General features: G+C 42.2%; 2 protein-coding genes across 7 annotated transcripts in view; one reads left to right on the forward strand and one right to left on the reverse strand.

Annotated features, from left to right (window-relative positions):
• Positions 1-4,421, reverse strand: part of LOC123993491 (E3 ubiquitin-protein ligase RNF130-like) — a 90,814-nt gene extending 86,393 nt beyond the window's left edge. For 3 of the 6 annotated variants that reach the window (XM_046295690.1, XM_046295689.1, XM_046295686.1), the window contains exon 1: positions 3,242-4,419. In XM_046295690.1, coding sequence (XP_046151646.1) covers positions 3,242-3,509 — 268 coding nt within the window. In that variant the 5' untranslated portion in view covers positions 3,510-4,419. Of the gene's footprint in view, positions 1-3,241 lie in introns of all 6 variants that reach the window. The other 3 variants (XM_046295687.1, XM_046295688.1, XM_046295691.1) reach the window with 2 other exon arrangements.
• Positions 4,422-7,918: 3,497 nt separating this feature from the next.
• LOC123993492 (proteinase-activated receptor 4-like) lies at positions 7,919-14,186 on the forward strand. Its single transcript, XM_046295692.1, has 2 exons — positions 7,919-8,087; positions 12,326-14,186. Exons 1-2 carry the CDS (start codon positions 7,982-7,984, stop codon positions 13,396-13,398), a joined length of 1,179 nt encoding a protein of 392 aa, XP_046151648.1. The 5' UTR covers positions 7,919-7,981; the 3' UTR covers positions 13,399-14,186.
• Positions 14,187-20,115: the final 5,929 nt, after the last annotated feature.

Raw genomic sequence — 20,115 nt, forward strand, 5'->3', positions numbered from 1 at the left:
ATTTTAATTAAGGGGATATAAAAAAGGTTGTGTGAGAATGTTACAAGATATTAAAACTGTCCTAATATAAAAAGAGACCTGAATTAAACGGATACGATTGGTTTGACACCTTACCTTGAGTAATTTGACACTTACAGACCAAAGACAGAGTTCAAGGTTCAAAATACCAGCAGAGCATAGTGTAATTAAAATGTCCTAGGCACAACTAAGGGTCAAGGTTCAAAGGCTACAGACAAAGAAAGGTCAATGTGAAAAGAGTATTTGTACATTATAGGTGCTCTGATTCTGCCAAGAATCCAGTCAGAGTTTGATGATGCCAGGATTTTGTTACCATTTCTATTCATGTCCTCCATAGAAGCGACAGCTGGCAGGCAGTGCAGCAGTATATTTGCCATTGTTATGAAGTCCTTACAATATTGGGTCCTGGTGGAGAACGTGTTACATTTCTTATAATAGCAGTCGGAAAAATTTGAGCACAGTATTTGGAAGCAAAGGGCCTGCAACACAACTAGCACTAGTGACTCTGCAAAACAGGTGGATGGATTGTTGGATAGATAGAAGTGAAGGTGGGTGATCACAGAGGCTTGATGCTGTAGTCTCATACTGAGGAACAGGCTACATTAGAATAAAATGTTACACGGGCAACTTCTACCTGATGCTAAGTCGTTTTGTTTCTCATTTCCTCAGCTATACGAACACAAGTGTCAAATGGAATGCAGGTGACTGCCAAAGCAAGGTTTTTTGTCCAGTCGACAGCCATGCGACATCCTTGAAATCAAATGGAGTGCTGATGATAATTCCATCGAGTCAGTTACACGTGTGGTGCTAAGAGATTGATTTCTGTCAGACCTATTGAATTGAAGAAAGACCAGAAACAGGGTAGTGTGCCTGCTCGCCTATGTACAGACGCAATGGAGCAAGCAGAGTAACGGACTCCTGTACAGCACTCGCAGAGTGCGGCCAGCGGGGAAACCAATTTGATTTCAGTCCAGTAACCCCTTCAACAGAAGAACCTTATCATAACTAATAGCACTTCCCCGTTGGAGTGATACACAACAACAGGGATCTACCAAGTAACTATGGCCCAAGTCATACAAACTCAAGTCCATTTGTTACTTTGGTGAACATTAGCCCTTCCTTTGGTCATATGGTTGTTAACATACTGTTGGTGTTCCACTTTGCCTGACCGGGGTTGGGGTTGGCGGTTAGACTATCACTGGCAGGGTTGTAAGCACAGGTCACACCACTCCCCCAAGGCCAAACTGCCACTACGGCACCAGCAGCAGACAAAGGAAACTAGGTGATTGGTCGTCAACCCGAGCGACACCAAAAACAAGGTAGAGTCAAGGACACAAGGCTAAATTACATTAAATCAGATTTCAACCTATTAAGTTCTTGCTAAAACGTTTGGACATTACAAGAACAGGAGAAGTGTAACTACTTTAGGCTGCCCATACTGAAGTGATACACTTAGGACAAATCAAAAGGTGCCTTCTACCCACAACAGGGATGGCAACCGTAGTGCTGCTTTTCTGGCCACTTCAGTTTCCATAGCAACTACACACCTATCGTGTTCCATATCATCCTCCAAAGGGACGAGTAAAAGCATTTCAAAGGGTATTCTTTTGGTCTTTGTGAACAAGCAAGACAAAGAACTGTTCAGAACAAAGTCCTTATGCCAAGAACAAAAAGGTAGAAACATGTTTAATGATGTTTACTTGCTTCCTCTCACAGACTTAGAGGATCGGTGAAGATCGTAGGTTCACACCTACAACGCCAGAAAGATGATATGCCGCCCCCCCCCCCCCCAACAGTGGCATTATTGACATAGTACATCCCCATTGGCCTTTCGCTGCAATACACATGCAACAGTCTAAGGACCAGGATGATTCAGCTAAAACGTTTAAGTTACCCACTATGTAATGTTCTACTACAGTAGCTTAGAGACCTGGTTAATGGTTGTTGGAGTAGGGGAGAAGTGGACCAAAAGAGAGTACACAATGTTCATAGCTATAGGGTGAAATTATGCTCAGTAATGCAGTCACACACACACACACACACACACACACACACACACACACACACACACACACACACACACACACACACACACACACACACACACACACTTAGTTATTTAGGGGACGCTGCTGTTTAGTGTTTACCAAAATCTGAGGAGGGAGACACAGGACAGCTGTATCCAGTCTGTTTACCACAACCAGATTAACCCGAAGGCACTCAAACAAGCAGCTTAGGGAAATGGGGCAAATATGAGTTGCACAGCAAGGAGAGCCAAAAAGCCCATGTGAGCTTACAGGTTAAAATTTGAACAGAGAAGTTACCACTGTTTGCAAATCTTGAAAATGAGATAGTGCTCAGTTCAGAACAAAATAGAATGTGAAAGAAAATCTCCAGGAAGTTGTCCATGTCAGAGATTTAATTTAATATTCTGAGAAATTAGTTTAGCTTCGCAGAAACATTGTCTATTTCCAACCCGTGGCCCCATAACCAGGGCGGGAGGGGAAATGAGACTACTGAAGAAAGAGTGTGATAATATTGCATCGGGAAATAACAGGAAAATATTGCCTAAACAATTGGGCATTTATTAATCCAGCAGCAGTTTGGTAGAAGGCCCTTCAAAAGGGTTTTTAACGTCACAGTAGTTTGTCACCGTGTGTCATTTGGTGAGGCACTGCATTTGTCTGGTTTACTGTGTGTGTCACTAGCGGAGTCAAATAGTTCAATGTTTTTATAGATAAAATTGCTTGACAAACTTAAACCTTGACCCTTAGTCTTTTAAATGAGTGTCAAAAGATGTTAGAGGTTATAAAAGGCTTTTTAGAAAATATAACAAAAAGGGTCTCTGTATGAAAATTATTTCTCTCATTCACACACGGATGTTGATGATTACACAGATGCAATGTCTGGAACTTTAACATTTTATGGGAACAGGTTTCACTTAGAAGCAAAGTGTGTGCGTATGTGGGTAGTATTATTGACACCTCGAGTACAAAAATACACGAATATAGAGTACAAAAACTAATGCATGCATTAATACCATACATTTTAACATGCATGCAATGATGCATCACTGCCGGTAAAAGGTAGGCTACAATGGATGCGTGTTGACAGTCAGCCGAATTCTTATCACAGAGCTGATTGGTGAAAAGACCAATTAGTTTATAAATATTTGAACTGTCTGTGTATAAGCAGCAAGTGTGGCACACTTGTGCCAACCTACCTCCATGATTCGGTGCAGGTCCAATCACGATTCCTTTCGCGTCCACTTTCGGTGAATTCTGTCCGTACATGCCATCGTCCTTGGTAAGAATTTGTTTGGGATTGCCTTTTGAGTCAAGTACGGTGGCATTGACCGTAGCACTAACGTGGTCTTCCTTGCTGATGGTTTTGTCGGCACGGATCGACAGTATACATCTGGGCAGAACGAGCACCAACAAGACGACCGGGAGATAGCTGCATGGCGTTGCTGTGGTCCACCTCTTGGGCATCTTCGGAATGTCTTACTGTAATGTCCCCTTTACATCCAAGCTGTTATTCAGGGAATCGAACCACTCCAACGATTCCCCACACACACACAAAAAAAAAAAAAAGACAAGAGGCTCGGCGTCTTCCGTGTGGCGTCCCGTCATAAAAACATGCTGTGCTCTTCACACAGTTGTCTTATTCCAATACATGTGTAGCCTACACTTCATTTGAAACGAAGCAATACATAATAATAAAAGCGCACATTAGATCTGTAGAGACGAGCTGAAATAATGACATTAAATGGCTTTGGGAAGATGACAATATCCTTATGTTATAATTTTCTTATTTGCTGTCAATTGCTTAATATTACAAGGCAATCCATTTAACCTTTAATCGCATGAAAACCTAAGGAGAGCCCTTTATTTGAATATCATAGGCTCTATATTAATGTCAACTATAATGCGCATGTGTATCGTTCGAGTACTTAGCAGGCTATCCCGATAACAAATACATAACCTTCTAATTTTAATACATAGGCTATGAAAACCCTATAGACCGTATCCAGATTTTTAAAAGCCGGCACGCTGTCTGAGTGGCAATGTCTTTCTAAAATATGCTAACGTTACAGCTGTGTATTATTGCCACAAGTGAACAGCTGTCATTACTGATGTGTTCCCAATAGCGTGCCAATGATTGCCAGCTACCTTTGCTCGTAGCCACTAATGTTAATTTTTTTTCCGCATTGATTCACAGCTTCGAAAACCATGACGCGGTACCTACCTTCTCCATTTGCTCGAACCAAAACGAGATTGATACAAAACCTCTTCACTTGTTTTATTATTATGAACGTTCAGTGGCCCTTGCCATCAAAAAAACGATAATGCGATTCACTCTCTGGTCTTTGCCTTCTGGATTCACACAGCGCAAGCGCAGCGCGACTTAGACGAGGACGATAGCTGCGCTTGTAGGCCTACCATCACGCCAACGTTCTCAATATCTGAAAAGACGGCCACCTGTAGATAGCCTTACAATCACGTCACCTGTCAACATTAATGGTACCGTTATTTAATAAATTATAGCCTACTGATAAAGCGTGGTTTGGTCACAGTGTCCCTCATATCCAATTGTAGGCAGTCAATTAGGCTAAACTTTTTCAAGACATGTTCTAAACTGGTTGGCTATAGTCTTATTGATTAGAGCAACCAATATGTCACTATCCTGCAGTGACAGGTTTATGCTATCAAAACCAAACTAAGCTATAAAGATCTCTTTATGTAGCCTAATCTTGTGAATTTTGAGATTGTATGACAGTGTTTTCACCAAGTCCAATTTCGGGGAAAAGGGAGCAAAAGACATGTCAATCATCCAGACAAGGAGCACCTGCTCAAAGATGATGGATCTCCTTCACACACACAGTGTGTGTGTGCTACACTGTTTCAATCTGAACACAAAATGGCTTCCCTTGGTGTTCCACTACTTAGTCCATTTGCCACTATACCCTCTGGTCCCGCTCTATCCATTGTTGACAGGCTCTTGCATTTTCCCACCTGTGCTGTCCTCTGCACAAAAGCCAGTCGATTTAAAACGAGCAGCCAACAGTAGACTCAGGATGAAGCGGGGGAGTTTGAGATGAGTCTCTCCAGTCCATGGCCAGTGTACAGACGTTCAGCCATTATTAAAATCATGACTAGGAGGAATATGAGGGATTCTGGCAGAGGAGGATAGGAGAGGGGGACTGATGGGGAGGAGAGGGAGAGTGTGGCGGAGGAGGACAGAGAGGGAGAGTCTGGCAACAGGAGAGGAGCGAGTAAATTGTCTCCCCGTAGACCAGGCAGGTGGCTTACATTGAGGGATCGGCTTACCTTTGGCAAGAAGAGAGCCCGCGGCCACCCGGGGCTCAGTGACAAGCTAATTGATACATGTCGCTCAGGCTTGCTCCTGTCACCAAATCCGTGCGGCGCTGGAGAGACCTGCTTAGGTGGAAAATGACTGAATGATATAAGATCTGATTCTCAATGGAGTCGTGCAGTAAAGATCAAAGAGGTGCAGTAGAGAGATGTCTGGGTTTTTGTTACAGTACATCAAACCTGGATACTGTTATGTATGGCTGGATGGCTGTGAACTAAATCACCGAAGCTTTGGTGGGCGTTTGAAGTTATAGTAAATTAGGAACGATGGGCTGTTTAACTACAGCATCTTCGAGATGTCACTCCTGATATGACAGAAAAACTAAGGGGGCGACATGCTGTCTACTTTAATTGAAGTAAATAAAGGTGTCAGTGCTGTCTCTGATATAAAATAGCTGTTTTTGCCTTAGAAACATTGATTGTGCCTGTCATTTGTTTTTATGTAGGCATTCTTTCGCTTCCTCTGCCCTCTTATCAGTAGTGGAATTAGGTTTGAGATGTCCTATATGAATACATACCACTGTTGCTGTCTTGCTGACGTTCTGTTGAATCAGAGACTGCGTGCAGGGCCTACAGGCAACAGAGTATTTTCCAAATTCCACCCACATATTTTCTCAGCTCAAGAAAACAGTTGCGCTTTTTACTTTTGTTTGTCAAGACTGACCTCTGGTGGTTGAAGTAGGTAACAGTGAACAGTCTGGAAAATGCCAAACAGAACTCCACAACATTTTGTCTTGTAATTTCCTGTTTATGTGAATTAAATACAGACCAACAATACTCTATTAGGCAAAAGTGACTTCTAAGAAATGAATACTTTTGTTAATTCTGTAAAAAAAATATTTAAAAAATCTACATCCATTCTCGTCTGTAGACTATTAAAACAATGAATTGGTCGAATGAAAATTACAATGTAGTTCTGTCCAGTTTGCATGTGGGCATTTCTATGTAAAAAAGCCCCATTAACATTAACGTGAAGTTCATAGAAGCACAACACATTTGTGTCAAATGAAAGATAAGGCTCTATATTTGGTGAGAAAATAAGAGATATACACTGGGGTCCAAAATGATTGACACCCTTGTTAAATATGACCACTAATGTCTGTATAAAGTAAATTCTTCAAATAATGAGTTATATTGTATGCTACAAACAGGGGAAATTATATTAGGTTATACTAATACAGACCAACATGAAAGATATTTTGTTTAACAAGTACACATTTGTTTTTCAAAAGGTAGGGGTCAAACTTACTGACACCACTACAGATTCTTATAAATAAAGTAAGTTTAGTATTTGGTCCCACATTCCTAGTCTGCAGTGACTAAATCAAGCTTGTGACTCTACAAACGTGTTGGATGCATTGGCAGTTCATTTTGGTTGTGTTTCAGATTATTTTGTGCCCAATGTAAATACATGGTAAATAATGTATTATGTCATTTTTTTGTGTCACTTTTATTGTAAATAAGAATAGAATATGTTTCGAAACACTTCTACATTATGCTACCATTATTACTGATAACCATGAATTAATCACAAATAATGATGAGTGAGAACGCTGCAGAGAGTCAAATATCATAACCCCAAGACATGCTAACATTCCCTGTCATTGTAGTGGTGAGGTAAGCATATCTTGGGGGTATGATATTTGTGCCTTTGTAATGTTGTATTGGTCAATCAGTAGTTTTTGTTTGGTACTTTTAAAGTGTCTCAGCGTCATTCTGTTACCATGGAATTGACCGTGTGTCAGCTATGATCAAAGTCCAACCACACAACTGTCGTTTGGTTAGGTATGGTATGGTTTGTTATGGTTTGCTATGGTATGGTTTGGAATGGTTCGGTATGTGTGCAGATTAAGGACTAACTGCACAAATATGTTCAGTTGGTGCCATAATCCTAAAGAGGAGCAATAAACTAAGCTATGTAAACAATAATCCAGGTCTCACATAAAAGCAATAGTTGGATATTTCTTCATTCTGTCTTTGGGTGGAAAGCACATCCTCTATGCCCAGTGCATGGTTATTGACATACTGTAAGCTTATTCCGAAGAACGACAGGAATGTCTTTCTTCTGGCATCAACACCTGAGGGGCTTTTTGTGGCTTGTGTTTTAAATGGTGTCTGAAGATGCACTATTGAGTCCAGTGTGGATTAGAAAACGATTGCTAAAAGGGAGAGGATGGGGAGTGTGTCGGCGTTGCTTAGGACAGGATATGTCAATGAACGTAAGAGCATGGGGCTCTTGAACACAATGACACTTACCTATGAAGTATGTGTTTGTGTGTTTTTTAATGTGTTTGTGTGTGACTGCCACTATAGAGACAGTCACTGCAATACAAGTGGACTTGGTAAGAAAAGAACCAGCTCTACACCGCCACTCCAGATTCAAATTTCAGACTGCATCTCCTTTCATCAAGTGGATTTGGTACTCACACAACTCCAGACAGAGGCTAAAATATATTAGTGAACAGGTGGTAATGGGAGGAGAGGCTGTGTAACACAGAGAAGAGAAAGGAAGGGAGAGGAGCGTGTGAGGCAGCTCTCTGCTTGCGGAAGTACCTTCTAGCCACAACTTACAGATCCTCTCCTGAACCATGGCTCTCTCTGCCCCAGCTGGGACTCTTATTTTGCTGTTCTTTCTCTCCTCTCTTCTACATGGCTGTTCCCCCTCTTCCACCACGGAGGAATGCACTGGCGTCCGTAAGTTGATGCATCTCTTCTTCATTCGAAACTCCTTTCTGTCTTTTTTCCGTCAGGCAAACCATTAACCGAGGCTTTATCATAAAACATTCAAAATGTGTGTGAATTTGTGTGTAGGCGTTCATGTTCAATCTTACTCATCTTGTTTTTTTTGTTACGTTGAAGATACCAGCATGCAAGCTGAACATACCTCTTATCTACAGAGTAGGAATGTGTTCGCTGAAATGGGCCTGAGCTCTCCGGGAACTTTCACTATAGCCTGCCGCGTAGCTGTTATGGCTTAACAGCAGCAAGCATGAATTCCATGGCTGATTTGAAAAAATGTGTCCACAACACTGAGCCACTACCAGGGTTGGGTAGGCTACATTTCGAAATGTATTACCTTTTTATTTTTAAACCTAATATTACATTTGGTCATGAAGAGCACATGTTCAACTTGATACAAAAAAAAAAACATGTTTTCCCATCTCAAAAGATGAAATAAAACAAATATTATAGTAAGTGCCTATTAAGTGCCAAAAAAAGTAACAGGGTTGACTATTTCATCTTAAATCAGCCATAAATACCCTTGTGACAGGGGGGAATGTAAGCTTGTTGTCTGCAACGGAGTGGCAATTGAATCCAAGATTCACAATTTTTTTGAATAAATGTTCAAACAAGTCTAGCCTGACTATCTAGTGGGTAACACAGTTGACGTGCTATGCTCGACCCACACAGTTTTCCACCACTAAACATGGCCAAAAAGAGTAGAAACAACTCACCTGCTTTTACACTATGAATTGACTTTTAGATGTAACATTTTTCTTTTGAAATAAATATTTAAAAAGGAATAGATCCGCCATATTAAAACAACAGTCTAGTTCACGAGAAAGTGTTGACCTTAAAATGAGGGACAGATGTAAATGAATCACTAATCACATGAAATAAATAATCATCTTCAGAAATGACTGTCAAAGCAACAAAAATAACCAGGGCTTTATAATGATGGTGAAACTTGGAGACATTTTGGGGTTAAGTGGGTTAAAATCTTTCTAGAAGTCACAAAGGGTTGCATGGAGGGGCATGACAAAATGATGCATTTTCTCACATTGATAAGTCTTTATTAATACAAAAAATCTGATTGATTGATTTCTCTGTGTTAAAATCCAATCTTGTTGGACAATTTCTACTTAAAATATCAAAAGGGATGCAAAAGGCACTCATTTCGTGGATTGACACAGTTACTAGTTACCTGTCCAAAATGTTTACCAGTAACGGAACTTTGAAATGACACAAACTCCGTAACGTAATCGGATAATTTTCAGTTACTTTTGGATTACTTTTCCGATTAGAGGCATTAAGAAGAAGAAGACAAGAAAGATCCATCAAACGCATATGGTGTGTCATCATAATGGTCTGTGACTCGCTCAGGTGGAACAAACTTAAACTTTGAGGAAACGCCAAGGTGTCATAATGTATTTATTTTCTCTCTCGCAAACAATTTCTGAATTTAAAAGTAATCCAAGAAGTTAAGTTTTTCTAAAGTATCTGTAATCTGATTATAATATTTTATCTGGTAATGTAACTGTCACGCCCTGAACTTAGAGATCCTTTTATTTCTCTATTTGGTTAGGTCAGAGTGTGAATAGGGTGGGTGGGCATTCTAGTTTTTCGTTTCTAGGTTGGCCTAGTATGGTTCCCAATCAGAGGCAGCTGTCTATCGTTGTCTCTGATTGGGGATCATATTTAGGTAGCCTTTTTTCCACCTGTTGTGTGTGTGGGATCTTGTTTTTGTATTGTAGACTTTTTGCATTTCAAAGCGGCACATTAGTTTAGTTAGTCTTTAATGTTTCGTTGCTGGTTCACATTAATAAACATGATGGGAGCCTCCCGGGTGGCGCAGTGGTTAAGGGCACTGTACTGCAGCGCCAGCTGTGCCACCAGAGACTCTGGGTTCGCACCCGGGCTCTGTCGTAATCGGCCGCGACCGGGAGGTCCGTGGGGCGACGCACAATTGGCCTAGCGTCGTCCGGGTTAGTGAGGGTTTGGCCGGTAGCGCTAACCAAGGCTGCCAGGTGCACAGTGTTTCCTCCGACACATTGGTGCGGCTGGCTTCCGGGTTGGATGCGCGCTGTGTTAAAAAGCAGTGCTTCTTGTGTATCGGGCATGACTTTCAACCTTCGTCTCTCCCGAGCCCGTACGGGAGTTGTAGCGATGAGACAAGATAGTAGCTACTAAACAATTGGACACCACGAAAAAGGGGTAACTTTTTTAAATAAACAAGATGAACGCCTTCCACGCTGCACCTTGGGCCAATCCTTCCAACAACGATTGTTACAGTAACTGATTCCAGTTAAGTATTTTGGGGGTAATCAGATGACATGTAACTCCTCAACCCTGGCCACTAATATGCTCAACTGTAGACCTATAACAGTGCTAAATCTGGATACCAAAATATACATTTGCATTTTACCACACTTGGTGCTGTGATTAGGTTAATGCACATTAACTCTCAACTTTCCAGCTCACATAGATTAATATTTATTAAGCATCCAGGTCTCAAAGGGGACATGTGGTCATTATGAGCTTTCAGCTGCAGAGTAAATGTCAATTACACAGTTAAGGGGTTATTTGTTCAGCATCTAGAGGATCTGCTTGAGGATGTGATGAGTCAAGCTGACCTTTTGGACACACCACAGACCACTAATGTTCTTGCTAGATCCCTCCCATGACCCTAGCGTCTTTTGAAGCTGATGAGACACATTTGTTCTTAATAGCTAGGTTTCCATTGAAATTGGCCACAGATTTCATGTGAATATAAAGAAAATATGTGCATTTTCCCACCAGTGGTGTGTTTCCGCCAAACTAGTGTTGAGCAATTAGTGCTTTTTGAGGTTGTTTTGGTTAGATTATTAAAAAAAGTGATCAAGGTTTTTGATTTCGGTTTTGATTATTTGAGTTGAATGCTGTAACAGAATAAAACAATAAATAAAAGTCCCATGATGGTAGTGACTGACATGAATGCTTTTCACTTATTAAGCATCATTTATTCACATTGCTTTAAATTTGCTGAAAATTAACAGTTGACATTGAGAGGACATTCCTTTACAAACTGATATTTTGGCATACTGTTGTATTTCGTACTGTTCTTGATAGCTTTTTGATGTTCTCCATATTGTGGTTTGATATTTCAATGGAGTTTCAGAGTACTAGAGAAACTGCAATGTGCGCCTTGAGCTCACAGAAAAAAACTGAACCAGATGGAATTCAAATACTCAACTTACATTGGTCAATTATTATTTTAAAAAACAAAATAACCGTTGTTTTGGTTAATCGCTCAGCACTACACCAAATGGACTTGTTGCAGATCAACATCACTGTGTGAAAACATACTGCACACAAATTTTACATTTTTTTTGCTTTAAGTTTTCATGTACAGAATAAAAATTTGTTTTAAGTTTTCATGTACAGAATAAAAATCAACAACAACTTAAATAGTAAATGTACCTACTCTAGTCTTTGCATGTGTGCTCTAGCCAACAGCTTGCAGATACAGTACAGGTAGGTAGTCTAGCATACATTATGCGCGAGAATATTTTTATGGCAGTCAAGCACTGATCATCATGTCGACCGTAACGGTATTTTGTGACACATTTTTAAGACCTTTTTTAGGCAAACTACTTCCATATATACGTTGATTGATTTTTTAAACTGGTACTGGGCTACCTTCAGACAAGTCGTGTTCCTGAGAATAATCTTACCGTAGAGGAGTCTGTAGTTTGTAGGCTAAACCTTTAGGATGCTACAGATGTCTTCCTGAGAAGACCGTTTCCATCACAGCTGTCATGAATTGTTTTTATATGATATGACTTTACTTGCATAAAAACTATGGATGGAAACGTGGTTAATGTGTTGAATCCTAGCTTGAGATCCTCGTGAGTAACTACATTTATCACCCAAATCTCCCTTTGACATCACGACATGATTTAAATACGTGAAAGTCTTGCAAGCTTAACAAAGTGGGCTGAATCCTAATTTGAGATATGCCCAGCTCAATCTTTTGTGTAAATCACATATTCATGTGTACGAACTGTTTATATCAAATTAAATATATTGACAAACTTGTAATGTAAGCCCACACTAAATCCTTGAATCAACATACAGTACATGAAATACAGTATACTGAGAATCATTGTATAATGCTTGTAGCATGTATAATGTCTAATGAATCCTCAAATCTTCTGTGCCTTCTTGGACAGGGCTGCGCTCCTTTACGCTGATGTCCAAGTGTAATTTCACCACCCTGAATGACAAGCAGATCGAGGAGGTGCAGGCTTCCACCACTGTGCTCTACATACCCATCCTCTACATAATTACCTTCACTCTGGGCCTCCCGGCTAACCTCCTGGCACTGTGGGTCCTTCTGTTCCGTACCAAGAAGCTGCCCCCCACCATCCTCTTCATCAACCTCACCGCCACCGACCTCATGATACTGGTGGTGCTCCCTTTCCGCATCGTCTACCACTTACAGGGCAACGACTGGGCCTTCGGTGAGCCATTCTGCCGCGTGGTCACGGCGCTCTTCTACGGCAACATGTACGGCTCGGTGCTGTGTCTGGCATTCATCGCTGTGGACCGGTACGTGGCTTTGGTGCACCCTTTTGGTGCCAAGACCCTCCGCAGCCACCGCACCTCTTTCTACATGAGCCTATGTGTGTGGGTGGTGGTGTTGGCTGCCATGCTGCCTCTCCTCATCTCGCGCCAGTCCTACACACTGGATGAGCCGCGCATCACAACCTGCCATGACGCGCTGCCTAAGGAGGTGCACGAGAACTACTTCCTGCCCTACTTCCTCACACTCTTTTTTCTCAGCTTCCTGCTCCCCCTTCTGGTCGTCCTCTACTGCTACGTCTCTGTGATACGCACCCTGGTGGCAGGAGGCCAGCGCTACGCCCACGCCATGCGAGTCACCATGTTGGTCCTGGTGGTGTTTGTGGGCTGCCTGCTGCCCAGCAACGTCCTCCTCCTCCTGCACTACTCAGACTCCTATCTGGTGGACAATGGAGAGGATCTGTATGTGTCCTACATGGTTAGCCTAGCCGTTAGCACGTTGAATAGCTGCATCGACCCCTTCATCTTCTACTACATCTCCGACGACTTCAGGGACAAGGTCGTGATGGTGCTGTGTTGCCACGGCAACAACGGGAGAGACTCGTCCACAGGGAATCAGGTGGCCTATTCGTCCTCCATAAAGGGGACACAAAGGTCAAAGGTCATACTGCTGTCCATGTCTAGTCAGAGGCCGGGGACGTCAGAGGATGAGGCAGCATGAGGCCAATAGGCAATAGCGGCCTAGACGTATAGACACCTAGATCAGACTCAGGCTCACTCCATTGTTGTGGCACGCAATGTTTTCCTATGGTATATGTGAGACATCTCATGTATACATTCAGTGACTCGGTATACACAGCAATATACCAGATGTGAGGACTTGTCATAGACAACTCCAAATGGATGGTCTTCCTTTGCCATTTCCGTGCCATTCCCATAAACAAGCAGTCAATGGAGTGAGGTGGAGGATTAAGTCTTTAGGAATCATCATCACGTAGGGATACAGTTTTTGTCATGACAGAAGTAAAGGGCACTGGAGATAGGGGTGAGGGCTAGTGGGTCTGGACAGGTGTGATATAGTTATGTTTGTATGTTTTGTATTGTTTAGGCGAATATCCTACTATAGATTTTTTACTGACAAGAATATCTCAGAGTACAGAATCAGCAGTACAGTATTGCAGCTATGTGGTAATTGTCTGTGGAATATAGACTGCATAGCTTGTAGCTGTGAGGTCACCAACAGCTGATCATGTAAGTGATGCCACCATTTGTTTCTATTTAGACTTTTTGGCCAAATTCAGGCTTGTCCATGTAAAAATGGGCAGGCATCTGGAATGCATTCTGTTTATACCAGGTGTGACTGACTGCTTATGTCTGGAACCAATTCAAGTTTTGGACATTTCCTTCATGAATTATAGATCCTAGAGTATGTTTTCAAGGTAAAGTATTTAGTTACTAAAACATCATGTGGCTTTGTCAGAATGTGTACCGTTAATTTAGTAATTAAAAATGTACAACACTCAGTAAATGTTTCTGATTGAATATTTTAACTTTTATTGCTTCCACTGGTATTTGTTTACCAACATTTGCAATGGAAGTATGGGGTATTATGCTTACAAGATATCCACAGGTTAATTTCCTTTCCGTAAAGTTATATTGACTTTTTTTTTTAAAGTGATGGGACTTTTATTCGTGCTTCAGAATTTTATAAGATGTATCACCCCAAACATATTTTTCACACTCAAACTCTGTCATCACTTGAGTGGAAACCAAATGTGTCCTTTGTTAATCTGGTGACAATGCTTTTGTTCAAAATCAAACACAGAGGGATGCTTCCTTGTCGACTCTGGAGCCAAGGCATACACAGTTCACAGGAAAACAGAGGGCAGAGAACAACAAGGCCAAACATTCGCTGTGGAACATTCAGACAGCAGCCATACATCAAAACCAGCTCACACCATCAGCATGTTAATAGTTCTGTTCATCGGTACTCTGAAACTCCATTGAAATATCAAACCACAATATGGAGAACATGAAAAGCTATCAAGAACAGTACGAAATACAACAGTATGCCAAAATACCTGTTTGTAAACTCAGCAAAAAAAACAGAGCGTCCTCTCACTGTCAACTGTGTTAATTTTCAGCAAACTTAACATGTGTAAATATTTGTATGAACATAACAAGATTCAACAACTGAGACAAAACTGAACAAGTTCCACAGACATGTGACTAACGGAAATGGAATAGTGTCCCTGAACAAATGGGGGGGGGTCAAAATAAAAAGTAACAGTCAGTATCTGATGTGGCCACCAGCTGCATTAAGTACTGCAGTGCATCTCCTCCTCATGGACTGCACCAGATTTGCCAGTTCTTTCTGTGAGATGTTACCCCACTCTTCCACCAAGGCACCTACAAGTTCCCGGACATTCTTGGGGGAATGGCCCTAGCCCTCACCCTCCGATCCAACAGGACCCAGACGTGCTCAATGGGATTGAGATCCGGGCCCTCGCTGGCCATGGCAGAACACTGACATTCCTGTCTTGCAGGAAATCACGCACAGAACAAGCAGTATGGCTGGTGCCATTGTCAGGCTGGAGGGTCATGTCAGGATGAGTCTGCAGGAAAGGTACCACATGAGGGAGGACGTCTTCCCTGTAATGCACAGCGTTGAAATTGCCTGCAATGACAAGCTCAGTCCGATGATGCTGTGACACACCGCTCCAGACCATGATGTACCCTCCATCTCCAAATCGATCCCGCTACAGAGTACAGGCCTCAGTAACGTTCATTCCTTCAACAATAAACGCGAATCCGACCATCAACCCTGGTGATACAAAACCGCGACTTGTCAGTGAAGAGCAGTTTTTGCCAGTCCTGTCTGGTCCAGCGATGGTGGGTTTGTGCCCATAGGCGACATTGTTGCCGGTGATGTCTGGTGAGGACCTGCCTTACAACAGGCCTACAAGCCCTCAGTCCAGCCTCTCTCAGCCTATTGCAACTTGCCTACGTGGTTAAATAAAGGTAAAAAAAAATAATAATTGTACAGATTGTGGTACCGTCGGGCATTTGGAAATTGCTACCAAGGATAAATCAGACTTGTGGAGGTCTACAATGTTTTTCCTGGCCTGAAGTCTTGGCTGATTTCTTTTGATTTTCCCATGATGTCAGGCAAAGAGGCACTGAGTTTGAAGGCAGTGTGTTATGTGGGAAAGTTCTCACTTTTATTTTTAACTAAATGCAATTTCCCAGGCAAACATTTTGCTAGCACTGTCTGGGAGTAATCTGAGAGAGGGGCTTATTTGGAGGAGCTTGATGGGCGGAATGTGTAACCTGAAAACAAGCTGTTAATGGCTGAGAGGGAAAACGTTATTATTGGTCTATTAATTTATTGTTACGAATCCCTTTTGGCCCGACATTCTAGGTGTGGGGGGGGGGGGGTAATGAGACCCGTAACATAACTCATGCAAATTATAATAGTGACAAAGTCAAAATGAGAACAAAATAACTATGACAACTGAAATCTACCGTCAAACTCAAGGTTTATTTGTAAACACACAGTAATGGGGGGAGCAGGAAAAAGGGGCTGAGCTGGACCCAAGGAAAGAAACAATAAGTATTTTTTTAAACTAAGCTAGACTAGCCTACTTTAACAACAGCTAACTAACCAAAAATACAGTGGGTGGTCCACCCAGTTCTAACTAGTGTATTTAACAAAGTTTACCTACGGGTAGTGTATGCCCATGGGCAACTTGTCTTGGTTTCCCCTTTTCCCACCAGCAATCAAACACCATAACCAAAACAATACTCACAGGTGATGACAAAGTGCTATGGAGGTGCTCAAACAAAAGAGAGGTTAATACACAAAGAGAGAGTGAACCACAGAGACCTACAGACATTGCATGTACAGAGAGATTGACCTCCTGAGCAAACAACTGACAGGGTTTTTAAACCAAGGGAAAGGAACTGTGATTGGGTAGGAAACAGGAGGAGGTGTGTCTTCTGATTGATGATTGGATTGGTGACTGATTGGGGAGTGATGATTTTCACCTGTGAGGGGAGACGGAGAGAAAACAACACAGGATACATACACACACACACACAGGATACTGGTATCCGTAACACTCCCACCCTTAAAAGAGCAACCCTAGGGATTGCGACTACAGTATTTCAATGAATACTCACAACAACAACGCAACAACCGTGCAATACATATAACAATCATTACACACGAGACAAAGCATCCGCAAACACATTATCAGAACCCTTTTTGTGGCGGATCTCCAAATTATAATTCTGTACAATCAGCGCCCAACGCATAAGGCGCTGGTTCTGGTTGTACATTCGGTGGAGAAAACTAAGGGGTTATGGTCAGTATATATAATCACTGGTAGGGCACTGGAACCAATATATACTTCAAAGTATTGCAGAGCCAACAACAAAGCAAGAGCATCTTGTTCTATTGTCGCATAGTTTGTTTGACATTTATAAAATTTACTGGAAAAATAACAAATGGGGTGATCTACTCCACTCTTGTCCTGCTGCAGTAGAACAGCACCAGCACCTCTGGCACTAGCATCTACCTCAAGCTTGAACGGTTGTTCAAAATCCGGAGCAGCAAGTACAGGGGTACTACATAAGAGTGCTTTCGCAGATTCAAAAGCTCTCTTACAATTAGGTGACCACACAAATGATTTAGCCGGACTGAGCAAATCGGTCAATGGAGCAACTACAGCAGAGACATTTTTACAGAAGCTACGGTAGTAGCCAACCATCCCTAAAAAGCGGCGTAGCTCTCGTCTGGTGGTAGGTGCAGGGAATGCAGTTATAGCCAAGACCTTGGCATCAACAGGGCGCACCTGTCCATGGCCAACCTCTTTACCGAGATAGGTAACAGTAGCCTTCCCAAACTCACACTTTGCCAAGTTCAGGGTTAGAGAAGCAGCTGCCAACCGTTCACATACTACCCTTAGAGAGTCAACATGATCTGACCACTCAGACGAATAAATCACTAGGTCATCAAGGTATGCACTACAATTAGGAACGCCAGCTAATACGGAGTTAACCAGTCGTTGGAAAGTGGCTGGTGCATTTCGCATCCCAAAAGCCATGACTGAGTACTGTAGGAAGTTGTCTGGGGTCACAAAGGCAGAAATCTCAGAAGCACGTAAAGTTAACGGCACCTGCAAGTAACCTTTTAAGAGGTCCAACTTAGTTACATACTTAGCAGCACCAATAGTGTCGATACAGTCGTCCAGTTTGGGTAATGGGAACGAATCTGGCATTGTGACAGAACCTTACCATTCGATAATCCGTACATAACCTGGACGTACCATCAGGCTTAGGAACCAGAATGCAAGGAGAACTCCAAGGGCTGGAACTTGGCGTAGCCAGGTCATTCTCCAACAAATATTTCACCTCATCCTTCATTATCTTCCTCTTGGAAGCGTTGATACGATATGGGTGTTGCTTGATAGGTGTAGCATTTCCTACATTAATGTCATGTTCCAACACGTTTGTGCGAGTAGGAACGTCATTAAAGAGACATGGAAAACTGTGTAGTAGCCTCACAATATGTCGGCCTGTCCGTCCGTTAAATGAACCAGACCGGATTGGATAGACAGCAGCATTTCTGAGTTGGGCAATCTAACACACTGCTGCTGAGTATTGCGCAACTCCAAACCATCAACATCATCAATATGACAGTCCACTATGATAGCAGTAGTAGCAGAGGAGACAGCAGTACCTTCCTCTGTTTTTGAACTCTCTAACTGTGTGATGGGTCGGGTGTGGTAAGCTTTCAACATGTTAATGTGACACATTAACGATTGGCGTTGTCTATCTGGAGTTTGAAGCACATAGTCAGTTTCACTTATTTTCTTTTCAATTAAATAAGGACCAGAGAAACGAGCTGACAGTGAAGATCCTGGAACAGGTAATAACACCAGTACTTGGTCACCTGGCTGTAGTGGATGAGAAACAGCCTGTTTATCATAGTGTCTTTCCATGGTCCTCTGTGAGGAAGACAGAGCTTCCTTTGCGAGAGCACAAGCTTGGTGTAGGCGCTCACGAAAGCGACTAACGTAGTCCAACACATTCTCATCTCTGGTACACAACTCTTGGGACAAGAATTGTTCCTTAAGGACTTTCATTGGTCCTCTCACTGTGTGACCAAACATTAGTTCAGCCGGGCTGAAACCTAAGGACTCCTGCACAGTTTCACGAGCAGCAAACAAAACTAGAGGAACTCCCTCATTGCAATCTTTCTCAGATTCCAAACAATATTTATGTAGCATAGACTTCAGTGTCTGATGCCATCTTTCAAGCGCACCCTGAGACTCTGGGTGATAGGCGCTTGACACACGGTGCGTAATTAACAATGATTTTAACACCTGCTTGAAGAGCTTGGATAGGAAATTGTTACCTTGATCGCTTTGTACCACCTTAGGTAACCCGAATGTCATGAATAATTTTATTAAGGCTTTACTCACTACCGGGGCTGTAATCCTTCACAGAGGAATGGCCTCGGGTTATCTTGTAGCCATACACATTATCGTTAACAAAAAATGGTTACCCGATTTTGTCTTTGGTAGCGGTCCGACACAATCAACCACCACATGCTCAAATGGTTCACCTATGACAGGTAGAGGAGAAAGAGGAGCGGGAGGAATAACCTGATTTGGTTTTCCTGTTATCTGACATGTGTGGCATGTCCGACAGAACTGAGCCACATCTTGTTTTAAACCCGACCAAAATAAATGTCGAAGGATCCGATCATAAGTCTTTGTGATTCCTAAATGACCAGACCACTGGTGATCATGAGCAAGGGATAATACATTTTGTCGAAAGGCTGTAGGAATCACTATTTGGTAAACAGCATTCCATCTCCACCCACGTCAACATGGGATTTCCATTTACGCATGAGGAGATTACCATCAATGAAGTAAGCCACGTTCTTTCTCTTTACATCTTCCAATGAGACAACATTAGAAAAACATTTAGCAAGCTTGTTGTCAACCTTTTGGTTAGCAATCAGCTGCTCACGAGTGACTGGTAACTGTATTGCATCAGCAATAAGTTCAACGTTCTTTGATTCTTTCCTGGGCTGTTTGTCAGAGGTGATCAGCTTCTCAGAGGTATCACACAATCCATCCTCTTGATCATCCTCTTTGAACAAAACAGTGTTCGACAAATCTATCACGTCACCCTCTTGTCGTGCCTGAGCACGAGTGACAGCACAAGCGGGGAACACATGTGGATAAATCTGTGCCAGCTCATTCGAGAGAGAGTGGTCACTTTTATCCAATACTTCCAATACGGGTACTACCTTTCCTCCGGCAATATCGTTACCCATTATAAAGGTCACACCTTTCACTGGAACTTAGGACGTACCCCCACTCTGAATATTCCACTGATTAACTCAGAGTGTACTTTCACAAAG

This window comes from Oncorhynchus gorbuscha, linkage group LG13, assembly GCF_021184085.1.
Source record: "Oncorhynchus gorbuscha isolate QuinsamMale2020 ecotype Even-year linkage group LG13, OgorEven_v1.0, whole genome shotgun sequence".
In the NCBI taxonomy this organism is placed as follows: Eukaryota; Metazoa; Chordata; class Actinopteri; order Salmoniformes; family Salmonidae; genus Oncorhynchus; species Oncorhynchus gorbuscha.

What these genes read in the sequence shown, in the direction of transcription:
- LOC123993492 (XM_046295692.1), top strand. Translation starts at nt 7,982, where the DNA reads ATGGCTCTCTCTGCCCCAGCTGGGACTCTTATTTTGCTGTTCTTTCTC. An exon ending in GGAGGAATGCACTGGCGTCC is followed by an intron (nt 8,088 to 12,325) that starts GTAAGTTGATGC and finishes CTTCTTGGACAG; the next exon opens with GGCTGCGCTCCTTTACGCTG.